This window comes from Mustela putorius, unplaced genomic scaffold (assembly GCF_011764305.1).
Source record: "Mustela putorius furo isolate JIRA1106 unplaced genomic scaffold, ASM1176430v1.1 tig00000145_pilon_pilon_pilon, whole genome shotgun sequence".
In the NCBI taxonomy this organism is placed as follows: Eukaryota; Metazoa; Chordata; class Mammalia; order Carnivora; family Mustelidae; genus Mustela; species Mustela putorius.
Window position 1 is genome coordinate 4,642,956 of NW_025421294.1, and position 14,144 is coordinate 4,657,099.

Below are 14,144 nucleotides of genomic sequence, written 5' to 3' on the forward strand. Positions count from 1 at the left end.
AATTATTATTCCAAATGATGAAAATAAATAAATAATATGATGAAAATAAAAACTCTTAAACATTGTTCTGTTAAAAGTACTAAGACTTGGGCGCCTGGGTGGCTCAGTTGGTTGGACGACTGCCTTCGGCTCAGGTCGTGATCCCGGAGTCCCGGGATCGAGTCCCGCATCGGGCTCCCAGCTCCATGGGGAGTCTGCTTCTCCCTCTGACCTTCTCCTCGCTCATGCTCTCTCTCACTGTCTCTCTCTCAAATAAATAAATAAAATCTTTAAAAAAAAAAAATAAATAAAAGTACTAAGACTTGTGGTTACTCATAGATGACATAATAAAGATATGGACCAGGGTCAGAAAACTATCTCAGTAAAAAAGCCAGATCATAAATATGTTATACTTCGAGGCCCTTAAGTCTCTCAACTATTCAACTCTGCCACTGTGGCACTCAAGTAGCTACAGACAATATGTAAACAAATGCCTGTGGCTATGTGCCAGGAAAATTTAATTTCATCTGATTTTTCGCATGTCATGAAAGTGTCTTCTTCTGTTGATTCCTATTCAATACTTAATAATGCAAAAGCTGGGGGCGCCTAATGGCTCAGTGGGTTAAGCCTCTGCCTTCGGCTCAGGTCATGATCCTCAGGGTCCTGGGATCAAGCCCCACATTGGGCTCTCTGCTCAGCGGGGAGCCTGCTTCCCCCCTCTCTCTCTCTGCCTGCCTCTCTGCCTACTTGTGACCTCTGTCTTTCAAACAAATGAATACACTCTTTAAAAAAAATAATGTAAAAGCTGTTCTTAGCTTTCAAGCCATATAATGACAGGCAGTAGGCCAGACATGGGCCAAATGTCATAGTTTGCCAAACCCCGTTCATGACTGTACTACGATGGAAAGACATTTCTAATTAGTAGAACAGGAAGAGAAAGTAAAGAGCGAAGAAAGAGAAGTGAGGGGTGAGGTAAGAGAGGAATGACATTCTGCACAAATGAAAGCATAGAAATAAGAGAAGGTATGTCAATTCCATGTAGCTGGAGCTCAGATAACTGCCAGGAGACAGAAAAGTTAGATTGGACTGAAAAGGGAAAGGTTATGCTTTTGAGTATCAAGTACGTGCTGGTCACTACTGGAAGTTGCCAAGCCAGGAGTTCGTATCAGGTTATCTTTCAAAACGGTAACTCTGATATTAAGAATGCATGGAAAGGGGTGCGTGGTAGCTCAGTTGGTAAATGTCTACCTTCGGCTCAGGTCATGATCCCAGGGTCCTGGAATCAAGCCCTGCATCAGGTTCCCTGCTCTGCGGGGAAGCCTGCTTCTCCCTCTCCCACTCCTCCTACTGTCTCTCTCTGTGTCAAATACATAATATACATAAAATACATAAATAAAAAATCTTAAAAAAAATAAATGCATGGGAAGAGATAGAGAGCAGCAGAAAGGGACCTGGTTATCCTAATAGTCCTAAAGGAAAAAAAAATTATCTTTAGGCAACGGCAGTGATGGCTGAAAAAGAAAAAAGGAATCTGACAGAAATTTAGGAATGAACAGAACCTAATGGCAGAATTAATGCACAAAGAATGAGAGAACAGGAGAAGGAAGGACAAATGGTATGTCCCAATTTTGATACAGACAGTACTTTCAACTGCTGAGCAGACTTCCTCCAATACTACACCTGGCATCTGGGAGCTATGGCCTCCTACATTTCCTCACCTTTCTGTCTCCTGTGCTCAAGTCAACTAATGTTCCTGCAGTTAGCTCTTATTTTGTCCTTCCCCACTCCTTCCCTTTGGACTGCATTTTCTTCAATAGTTATGTTTAATGTAGATAATTCTTCAGTTTATAATTTAGCTTTCATTTCTCTTCTGAGCTAAAGAGACACATTTCCAACGACCTACTGAGTATGTTTAATGGATGGTCCTGTTAAGTGTTCAAATTCCACATATTCAAAAACAACCTCATCCTTCAAAGGCTCCTTGTTCTCTTAATATTCAAGTTCAGTTAATGGCATCATCCTATTCAAGCACAGCTGTGTGACTATTCCCTCTTCACTCCTTATAGTCAGGGATATTTCATACTAAATCTCTTACATTCTTAAAACTAAGTTTCAGTCCACATTTTCTAGTATTCTAATAAAGAGTATTTATATAAATAAGTCATTTATATAAATAAAGCCCTGAAATGGGGAAATTCAGTAGCTGTTGCCAGATAACCCTAATATGTAGCTCTACCACAAGTACTGCTCTGCTAAAAGGCCTTCAGTGGCTCCTCAAAGACTACAGAACACTAAATCCAAACATTTTAGCATGGCTTTCCAGAGCCTCATCATCAGGAGCCAAACTACTCTACTAATTTTGTTTCATTCTACCACTCCAACCCCATTCTACCTACACTCAGGTAGATGGAACATGTTCTTTTCTACATTTCTCAGGTACCTCCCTTTTGCTATCATTATTCCTTCCATATTTTATTCAGTTCTCCTATTTCTGCTAGATGAAATATTACAATGTACAAATTAAATGGCTCCTTCACCCTAAAGCATCCATGGTTGTTCTTAGCCAGAAAATACCTCTTTTTCTAAATTTATGTAGCACTTAATATTTTTATCACTTAGTATTTTTCTTATACACTCAGCACCGTCTAACCTTGACTGTATCTGTATACCCCTATATCTATTCTGTCACCATAGTTCAAACACAGTGCCTTCTGCATAGAAATCATACAAAATAAAGTATTAAATTCACTGGGACAAACCCAATAACCTTTTCACAAACTATGCTGTATTAGGTGCAATGTATATGATAAGTATATGGAATAATGTGATCCATTTAAAATACATTCACAAGCCATGAGGCTTCTTTCTAGTAAGTGAATACTAGCTTAATGGATAATCTTGAAGACAGATGATATGCTTTGAATGCATTTAAATTTTTCAGGAATAAAGATGCTGCTATGAACCCACAATATCACCTTTTCTATATACCAGTGCTCTGCAAAAGAACTTTCTATAATGATAGAAATGACTGGTCTGTGCAGTTCAAGATGGTAACCACTAACTAGCCAGACATAGCTACTGATCACCTGTAATGTAGACTAGTAAAACTAAGAAACAGAGCTCTTACCTTTATTTACTTAATTTAAATAACCACTTACAACTAGTGGATACATAATGGGCAATATAGCTATAAATCAAAAACACATCAGAATTTCATTTTGCAAAGTTAGAGCTTTATCATTTTACATTATCTCCAGCAGTGTATGAGAGGAATGCAAAAAAAAGAAAAAAAAAAGTGCAGCTACTTCTGGAAAACTCTGGCATTTTCTCAAACAGGTAAACAGAGTCACTATATGATTCAAAAGTTTTACTCTTAGGTATATATCCAAGAAAAAAAAAAAGAAAATATTTACTGACACAAAAACTTGTATGCAAGCATTCACAGTGGCATTACACACTATAGTCAAAATGTGGAAATAACCAAAATGTCCATCATTATTGATACCATGGAGTATGTATCAATGGTCAAATCTATAGAGGCAAATAATTAGTACATAAGACGCTAGGGCTCAAGGGGATGGAGATGTTGTGGGGAGATGGCTAAGAAGTACTGGCTTTCTTTTCTGAGTAATAAAAATGTTCGAAAAGTAACAAAAAGTTCACTGCAGTGAAGGCTGAACAACTTTTAGTGTATCAGTAGCCACTGAATAAAGGGTACAACCTTTATTTAAATGGGTGAATTACATAGCATGTGATCTATACCTCAAAAAACCTGTTTAAAAAAAAAAGTTACAGCTTTTATTGATCCACTAGAAGAAACTCTTAAAAGAAAGTCTCAGACTCCACCAAAAAATTACTAAAAATTATTAAATTACTAAATGAATACAGAAAGTCACAGGATACAAAAATCAATATACAGAAATTCATTGCATTTCTATACACTAAAAACAAAGTAGCAGAAAGAGAAACTAAGAAAACAATCCCATTTACAACTGCATCAAAAATAGTATCTGGGGGTCTGGGGGGGGGTGCCTGGGTGGCTCAGAGGGTTAAGCCTCTGCCTTTGGCTTGGGTCCTGGTTTCAGGATCCTAGGATGGAGCACCACATTGGGCTCTCTGCTCAGCGGGGAGCCTGCTTACCCCTCTCTGTCTGCCTGCCTCTCTGCCTATCTGTGATGTCTCTGTGTCAAATAAATAAAAATAAAAATAAATCTTAAAAATAAAAATTTAGATATAAACTTAACCAAGGAGGTTAACTCTAAAAACTAAAACACTGAGAGAAGAAACTGAAGATGACACAAACAAATGGAAAGACACCCCATGTGCACTGAATGGAAGAACAAATATTGTTAAAAAGGCCATACTACCCAAAATCAATGTACAGATTTAATGTAATCATATTGAATTACCAACAGCAATTTCCATAGAACTAGAACAAATAACCCTAATATTTGTATGGAACCCCAAAGACCTGAAATAGTCAAAACAATCTTGAAAAAGAAGAATGGGGGGGTGTTTGGTTGGCTCAGCTGGTAAAGCATGCAACTTGATCTGAGGGACATAAGCTCAAGCCCCACGTTAGGCATGTATCCTACTTAAAACAAAGTAAGAACAAAACTGGAGGTAGTAAAAGCAAAGATTTCAAGATATACTACCCAAAGGTATAGTAATCAAAACAGTATAGTATTAGCACAAAACCAGAAACATTGAGAAGTGGAATAGAACAGAATCCAGAAATAAATCCATGATCATCTGGGTCAATTCATCCTCAACAAAGCAGGAAAGAATATCCAGTGGGAAAAAGAATGTTTTTTCAACAAATGATGGTAGGAAAACTGGAGAGCAACATGCAAAACAATGAAACTGGACCACCTTCTAAAACCATACACAAAATAAACTCAAAATGGATTGAGAACCTAAATGTGGGACCTGACATCATAAAAATCCTAGAAGACAGCACAGGCAGTAATTTCTCTGACACTGGCCACAGGAACATTTTTCTTTCTCTTTTTTCAAGATTTTGTCTTTACATACTCTCTCCACCCACTGTGGGGCTCAAACTCAAAAACTTGAGATCACAACTTGCACGCTCTTCTGACTGAGCCAGCCAGGTGACCCAGAACATTTTTCTAGATGTGTGTCCAAAGGCAAGGGAAACAAAAGCAAAAATAAACCATTGAGACTACATCAAAATAAAACTTCTCCACAGCAAAGGAACCAATTAATAAAACTAAAAGACAACTTATTGAATGGGAGCAGATACTTGCAAATGAGACATCTGATAAAGGGTTAGTATCCAAAATATATAAAAAACTTGTAAAACTCAATACCAAAAAAATAATCTAAATTTAAAAATGGGCAGAAAACATGAACAGACATTTCTCCAAAGAAGACATAGAGAGGGCCAACAGACACATGAAAAGGATCTCAACATCACTCATTATCAAGGCAATGCAAATCAAAAATCACAATGAAGTATTACCTCACAACTGTTAGAATGGCTAAAATCAAAAATAAGAAACAACAGTATTGGTGAGGATATGGAGAAAAGGAACCATCCTGCACTTGTGTTGCGAATGCAAACTGGTACAGTCACTGTGGAAAAAAGTGTGGAGGTTCCTCAAAAAAAGAAAAAAAAAAAAAAAGAATTACCATATGATCCAGTAATTCTACTACTGGGTATTTACCCAAAGAATATGAAAACACTATTTTGATATATGCACCCTGATGTTTATGACAGAATCAATTACAATAGTCAAAATATGGAAGCAGTGTCCATCGATAAGGAATGCATAAAGAAGATATGGAATGTGTGTGTGTGTGTGTGTATCTATCTATGTTGCTATCGATGGACAGATAGGTATACTGGAATATTATACAGCCATCAAAAAACAATGAAATCTTGCCATTTGGAGCAACATGGATGGCTCTAGAGAGTATAATGCTAAATGGAAAAAGTCAGTCAGGAAAGGACAAATACTTAATGATTTCATTTGTATTTGGAATTCAAGAAACAAAACAAACGAACAAAGAAAGAAAGAGACAAACTAAGAATCAGACTCTGAACTATAGAGAACAAAGTTACCAGATGGGAGGAAGGTGGAGGATGGGTGAAATATGTGATGGGATTTAAGAGTGCTCTTGAGGAGTACTGAGTAATGTACAGAATTATTAAATCACTATATTATATACCTGAAACTAATAGAACACTGTATCCTAACTAAAACTGTAACTTTAAAAAAGTGTTAGACATTCAAAGAAAAAAAATATTTCACAATCAATGATAAATGCTTAAATAAGTGAAATAACTGAACTATACTTATGGCAATCTTTTCAATAAACAATTGAGATGATGTATATTAAAGAATTAGAATAGAACTACCACAATATAATTTACACAGCAAACGTGAATGCAATACAGGTTATAAAATTTTAAGTTTGAAGTGATAAATGAGTAATACTATAACAAATACCATGAAATTTCTCAAATGAGGTAGTGTATTTTCTGCGTTTGATTAACATTTTTTAATCTTTAGTTAGGAATAATGAAATGCTAAATTCTTAAAAGTTGTTACAACTGTTCCAGAGAATAAACACAATGCAGTACCTCAAAAACATCGTCGTGATTAACAATATGCTTCAAGTTTTCAGAGGCTTTCATATTTGTAGTCACTGGTAGACTCCCAGGACTAATCTCAGCTTCAGATTCACTGGTCTTCTGTAAAGAGTTTCCTATCATATACTTTTCTCTTTCATCAGCTTTGATTCTTACTGGAGTGGTACTTTCTGAAGTCTACGTCAAAGAAAACAAAGAATCCATATTCCTTAAAGCTCTGTATCTATTTTTGTACTATAGTTCAGATTAGAATTTAAAAGTAGGGTGCCTGTTTGGTTCCACAGGAAGACTCTGTGAGTCCTAATATCAGGATCATGGGTTCAAGCCCCACATTAGGTGCAGAGATTACTAAATATATATATGTACAGTGTGTGTGTATGTATGTGTATATGGTATGTATTTATTTTGGCCATATACGCTCATTTGGGGAGCAGGTGGCCCCCAAAGGTTCATGAACCACATTAAACTTTATAATTTAGCTGAGGCTACATTTCACCTCTTAAGCTGCAAAGCTGGCATTCATGAATGAGTCACTTAGCGCAGCAGACTCAAACTCAGGCTGGTTAGACTGTTTTCTGCTGATTGTGGAATATATGGTAACTCTAGCAACATAAGAAAACTGTTTCTGTAATATAATGTGGGGGAACAAATTCCATGAAAGGAACACACACTTTAAGGATTGTTGTACATTTCTGAAACATCCCAAGGAAATAGTCTGTCATAGCAATTACATTTAAAATTAGAATTGGGTAGAGTGGATCAATGTTAACACGGGAAAAAAAGTATTTCTGTAACAACAAATTTTCTGACATTCCTTATTTTTTTAAAACCTATGATGACGTTATCCTGCCCACATGGAAAATCTGTAACCATATTGAAGTGTAATAATAGCAATCAGAGAGTCTGCCGATTATTCTAGCTTTCACTTCAGGTGGTGAGAACAACACCCTAAATTTGGGAGGACATTATCGTGTATACAAAAAGGACCATTGTATCGATTATTCTTTCAAAGTTTTAAAAAGCTTGAAATAAGTTTTAGTCAATTCTTTTAAATTGAGTTTTCTAACCTTCACACCCACATCATTATTTACAACTTGCTGATCTTCATGTGGTTTCAGTTCTTTTCCAGAATCTTCACAGGTCTCTTCATCTTTTAGTCTATGTACAATGGTTTGAACAGTTTTGACCATATTCTTAAGCTCATCTGGGTATGGTGTTGGATATCTCTTCAAATTTCCCTCCTAGAGAAATAAAATAAGTAAAATTTGAAATATGGATAAATATTTCTAACATCAACCTCAAAATTTAACTATAACCCACTTTAATTGCATTGGTTATCTGGTTCCTGGGGGTAACTTTAAACACAGATGATAGGCCACTAAGATCATTTTATTTTATTTAAGATTTTATTTATTTTAGAGAGAGAGAGACAGAGACAGAGAGAGAGGTACACAGAGAGAGAAAGAAAGAGAGAGAATGAGAAGGGGGAGCGTCAGGGGGAGAAGCAGCCTCCCTGCCGAGCAGGGAGTCTGATGCGGGACTTGATCCTGGGACTCCGGGATCATGACCTAAGTCCAAGCCAGCCGCTTAACTAACTGAGGGCACCTAGGCACCCCCTGAAAGCATTTTAGACAGAAGTATGGTTTTATCAATAGTGAAAGACTTCACAGTTACAGATTTAACTAATACTTTGAAAACTTTTTTTTTTTGAGATTTTTATTTATTTATTTGACAGAGATTACAAGTAGGCAGAGGAGATAGGCAGAGAGAGAGGAGGAAGCAGGCTCCCTGCCAAGCAGAGAGCCTGATGTGGGACTCAATCCCAGGACCCTGGGACCATGACCTGAGCCGAAGGCAGAGGCCTTAACCCACTGAGCCACCCAGGCGCCCCTGAAAACTTTTTTTAAAAGCAGACTAGTATGTCTTCCATCTTAAGATTTATGGTGTGGATATTGCCAACACTATCACTTGGCTTTGAAACAGGTATGTTTTCCAGATAGATATTTTTCCAGACACATATAAAATTCCTACATTTATATACTGTCTTATATGCCAGGAACCAAATACTTCCAAAGTCAGTCTAATTGCCATTTTTCTGGGATTCAGCTAGTTTATATAAGGGCAAAATAATTATATCCACAAGTAATTTGGAAATGATTTATTTACTACTTCTGTCACTGCAACACAGATTCTCAAACCCATAAAGAAAAACATGTTCATAACAGAGTTCTTGATCCCTAGAATCTAAATAATAAATCATTAAAAAACAGGAAGAGGGAAAGCAATCACGTGTTTTTCTCTTATTTTTATATTATGAAATTTGGCTTAAAATCACATACTTTTATACTGTTTTTAAATTCTTTCACAGGACACAGTGGGATCAATAAAACTTCAAGTGCCTTGAGGGCAAGGAATGAAACCAATATTCCTTTGTATCTCTGAAACAGTACAGTAAGGTAAATAGCACCAATTAAGTATCAGTGGATCTGTTTAAAACCTGAAGGGAAAACAGGACTCACCCTGGGAGGTGCCTCCCTTTCATCTTTGTCTTCATCACAATCAAATGCTACTTGAGCCCGCTGTTTCCTCTGTTCCTCCCACAGTGAAGGATTAAAACTTTCATTATCTGATATGAACATAACTAAAGAAAAACAAACAACAAACAAAAATATACTATATTTTGCTGTAATTATGGAAAACCATTACTTGCTCATAATTTTGAGTTATAAACATTAAGGTAAGTCAAGACTGATCAATGCCAACAGCATTCAATGCTCCTGTAACTGTAATATCTCTTTAAAAGTATTAATCATATATCTTTTCTTCCCTTAAGTGAATTTGTCCTATTACCAGAAGGGTTCCTGAAAAGAATCTAACAATTACAACTCTAAGTAGGTATGTGATTTTGTGCAGTTCCCTACAAAAAGCAGCATGGTAATTGTGCCTCCTTCAGCAGCACACATATGACACGGCAATACATAAATTATTTCAGAATAATCGTCCCTATTCTGATATTGTTCATCATATAAGGGGGATGAGGAGATAAAGACAAAGTAAGTTACTTTGGTTAAAAAAAAGATTACCCTGATGCCTTGCAATTAAATCTTTGCATTATACATTATACTTTATATACAGCTTTACTAAGCAAATAAAGTGCTAATAATTTACTAAGCAAATAAAGTGCTAATAAAGTGATTTTTTATATTAAAATGTAAGGAAAATTGAAAATCAAACATAAATGCAACACTACATATCCTGCTATGCAATATAATATTGAAGGTAAAGAGTCAACAACTATTATATTTTTTTTGCCTTTTAGGCAAGTAAAAAAATCTAAGGCTTAACAATTAATCCACTTGACTATTATACCTCACCACACAGAAGTTTGTGCAATACAAGATAAAATCACAACTGTTTTCTGTCCTCTAAAAAAAAATGACTCCACTCACTCAAAACAAAAGGGAGTAAAAGCACCCAAAATTAGTTGAAAAAAAAAATTCCTAGAATACCCGTATGTGGTCAGTTTGAATGTTTAGCCAAAAGTAGCATCATTATCATTAATTTTTAGTCTTTATTGTGGGATTCTTACCATTCTGTAATATCATATCCAAACAAAGAACATCACAAAACCAAATCTGAACAAGAAGAATTGAGTTTTTACCTTCAGCTTTTCTTGTTTTCAATACTTGGCTCAAGAAAAATTTTTTAAAAAATAACTTTGTGGCATTAATAGTTAATGAATTATAAAGTTTGTTTTTTTTAAATTTGCGGAAGGTAGTTCAAATTCCTAGGAATCCCTATTGACTTTTGTGGTATACTTGGAAAGGCAAGCAGAGCCAAGCAGTTTGCAACAAAGCCTATTTCCATGGTTCAAAAAATTCCCCTCCCATCTTAAGCAACAATTTCAATCACCAGACTAGCTGAGAAATCTCTTAAGAGTTTTTATATCAAGCCAAAGCAATCTTATACCAGAATTTTTTCAGAACTCCAAGGGAAGTAACTTTTACCATGACCCTCATTCTTGTCAACTTCTGATCGCCTATACTTTCTATGCTTTAGTGTAAACCTCACATCTTTTGAGATTCAGGACATCAAGTAATACTACTACTTTCTCTGCATTTTAGATGCCACTAGACCTGATAACCCTGGCAGATTCACTGGAGACTCTAGTATTTGCCTAATAGCCTTTCTCTCTACCTAAAACTTGCCAATATCAAGAACGGTAACAATGTGTGATTAATCCCCTCTACACCACTACAATTTCACAGGCCTCAATCTTCTGAATTTCAATGTCCATCTATATTTCACCAATGTGATTCATAATCCTGGTCACACTCAAGATGTAAGCTTCTGTAAAACTTTCCTTTTCCTTGACCACTACAACACTCATTCTTTCAAAGCATTCCCTTCCTTATTATTGCTGGTACACTTTGAGTTCCTTATTCTCATTTCTTACTCTTCCTGTAAATCCACTGTAGGTTTTACTTTCTTTTCTATTCAGCTTTGGTTTAATGATACATTATTTTAACCACTTTCAAATTTCTTGCCCCTTTCTCAGTTTATACCTTTCCAACAAAACCCACGGATGTGCTACTTCAACCACCTAACTTCTTTGATCTGGACCGCTCACTTCTATCAGAGAAAAGTGACATCACCCTGTTGTTTAGAACCTTTACAAATGTATGGTATTCCTTTATCTTTGCTCCATCTTCAGTGCTGCCCAGGAATCCCATTTATTTCCAGTCGGTCTTTCCTCCTACTACAAATCACTGTCTTCAAGGTCCCTACCCCCGACCTCTAGAGGAAGTTTTCTCTTTGACTTCAATGAATAAAGAAATGCCATCAAAACACTCAGACTGAAAATTCCCTGACCCCTGCAACAACCAGTTTTCCCCAGATACAAATTGTTACATGGATGCTGTTTCCCATTTAACACTGATTCCTCTAATAGGCCCCAATACCAATACCATGCTTTCTATTTCAAACTTATCCATCATTATTCACCTTTAGAAGGTGAGGCTTTTTTTTTTTTTATTTTTAAAGATTTTAATTAATCTCTACATCCAATGTAGGCCTTGAATTCACTACCCTGAGGTCAAGAGTCATGCTCTACTGAGTGAGCCAGCCAGGCACCATAGAACATGACCGTCTTGAAGCAAGGATTTTTATCATTAAATACTTAGATCTAACCCACTGCTTGGCATATTGGTGCTAAATAAAAATGGAATGAATTAAATGTGAACCAAGTATCTATTCTCCTTAAACTGTATAAAACTCTAAGCCAAGAACATTGTATTTTCTGACTTATTACTTGGAGGTACTATGATGAAGGGAAAAGTTTTTCTTGCATTTGAAAAAGAATTCACCCACCTGGCCATGTCAGTATACTTTCTGATTCAGTATTATTAACTGCAGTATGTTACAGTGTTTTCTTTGTAATAATACCGATAGTGAAATACTTTGAGAAACATGTAAACTCTAAGAGGACTCAGAATATTATTTTTTCTAAGTTTTATTTATTTAAGTAATCTCTACATTCAAGGTGGGGCTCAAACTCATGACCCTGAGATCAAGAGTCACATGCTCTTCTGACTGAGCCAGCCAGGCACCCCAAGGACTCAGCATACTATAAATGTATCTCAGACTTTTCCTTTTAAAACTCTTCTACTCTAAAATACATCTCTCATACCAAAAATTTGAAGGCCAAGATTTTGCTATTTCTACTCTTTGTATCACAAATACATTTCTTACCTGAACTACGACCTGTTTTAGAAACAAATGGAATAAATCAAAATGACAGAAATGATAGGAGGCCAGGTAAATCTGAATCATGAAAAGAGAAGACAGTAAGAGAGATCAAGGAATGAGTATACCCATGAGTAGAACAGTTCTGAGCAGGAGTCACCAAACTTTTTCTGTAAATGGTTAGATAATAAATATGTTAAGCTTTGTGAATCAAGAGACAAAATCAAGGATATTACAGGAGGTACTTATGAGAGAAATTTCCAAATATTACAGACAAATTTAAAATATACTAAACTTATAAATTTTGTTATATAGTAAATGAGAAGACTAAAGTTCTCACTGTTAGAGTAACATATTTCTTAACTGGTATTGACTATCATCAAACTGATGTAAATATTCACCTGTAAAAAACTATTCTTAGCTTGTGGGCCACACAAAAACAGGTAATAGGCTAGATATGGCCCATGGGCCACAGTATGCCAATCACTTATTGGAACAAAAAGTATTATGACGGAATATATTTATCTGATTGTTTCCTAGAAGGGCCTTCAATGGTCTCTCACAGATGTATATTTAACAGTTTAGTTCAGGGATGCCTGGGTGGCTCAGTCAGTTAAGCATCTGCCTTTGGCTCCGTCACGATCCGGAGTCCAGGGATCGAGTCCCACACTGGGCTCCCTGCTCAGCTTCTCCCTCTGCCCTTCATCCTGCTCGTGCTCACTCACTTTCTCTCTCAAATAAATAAATAAAATTTAAAAAACAAAAAAAAAAACACCCCCAAAAAACCCAAAAATACATATGCCTTTGGCTAGTTCTAGTCATTGCTGGAATCATGTTTGGTTATTTTAGTGTTAGTTAAAATGAAAGGAAAATAACATTCTGAAGTCTCTATATGGCAGTAACAAAAGCAGGTAGACCAAACAGTAGTAACGCATTAATATAATAAAATTATCAAAGATTAAATAAGTCCTTTGGAGACTTTGGTTCTATCACAAAGTACAGAGTAATTTTGTCTGAGAATCTTCTTTCAAAATGATATCTGTATTGGATTTCTTTTTATTTTCTTTTTAAGATTTTATTTATTTATTTGTCAGAGAGAGAGAGGAGAGAGGAAGAGCATGCACAGGGAGGGATAGAGGCAGGCAGAGGGATAAGCAGGCTCCCAGCTGAGCAAGGAGCCTAATGAGGGCTTGATCCCAGGACTCTGGGATCATGACCAGAGGGGAAGGCAGACACTTAATCGACTGAGCTACCCAGGTGTCCCTGTATCGGATTTCTAATAATTACCAATTTTTATTTTTTCTGAAATAAATGCAGCAAAATGAGAATAAGAACAAATTTTCCCAATATGCCTTTAGGACAGGGACAAAAGCTATTAAATCTGGCCCACTTTCTGCTTTTGTATAGCTTACAACCTCCAGACAATTTTAAAAATTTTTAAATGTTGCAGCAAAATCCCAAAACCCAAAAAATTATTTCATGACACATGAAAATTACATGAAATCTAAATTTCTCTGCCCACAAATAAAATTTTATTAGAACACACCTTAGCTCATTTGTTTACATATTGTCTGCGACTGTTTTTGCATGAAACAGACAGCATCAAGCAGGTAGAATAGAAAAATATAGTCTATGAAACCTATAATATTTACTAAATGGTTCTTTGCTTAAGTAACTTGCTAACCCATGCAACAGGACATTAAAGTCTCTTCTCTACACTAAAAATTAATTCTCTTTCCTCATAAATATTTTAACTATTACCATTCTATCTTCCCACATCAAAGAAGAACTATTGGAATATATT

General features: G+C 35.9%; 1 protein-coding gene across 11 annotated transcripts in view; it reads right to left on the minus strand.

Moving 5' to 3' along the window:
• Window positions 1–14,144, minus strand: part of ERBIN (erbb2 interacting protein) — an 80,762-nt gene that overhangs the window by 21,112 nt on the left and 45,506 nt on the right. For 9 of the 11 annotated variants that reach the window (XM_045075279.1, XM_045075277.1, XM_045075275.1 and 6 more), the window contains exons 15-17: window positions 9,115–9,236; window positions 7,663–7,836; window positions 6,587–6,772 (exon numbers count right to left, since the gene is read on the minus strand). In XM_045075279.1, the coding sequence (XP_044931214.1) occupies window positions 6,587–6,772; window positions 7,663–7,836; window positions 9,115–9,236 (482 nt within the window). The remainder of the gene's footprint in view (window positions 1–6,586; window positions 6,773–7,662; window positions 7,837–9,114; window positions 9,237–14,144) is intronic. The other 2 variants (XM_045075276.1, XM_045075270.1) reach the window with 1 other exon arrangement.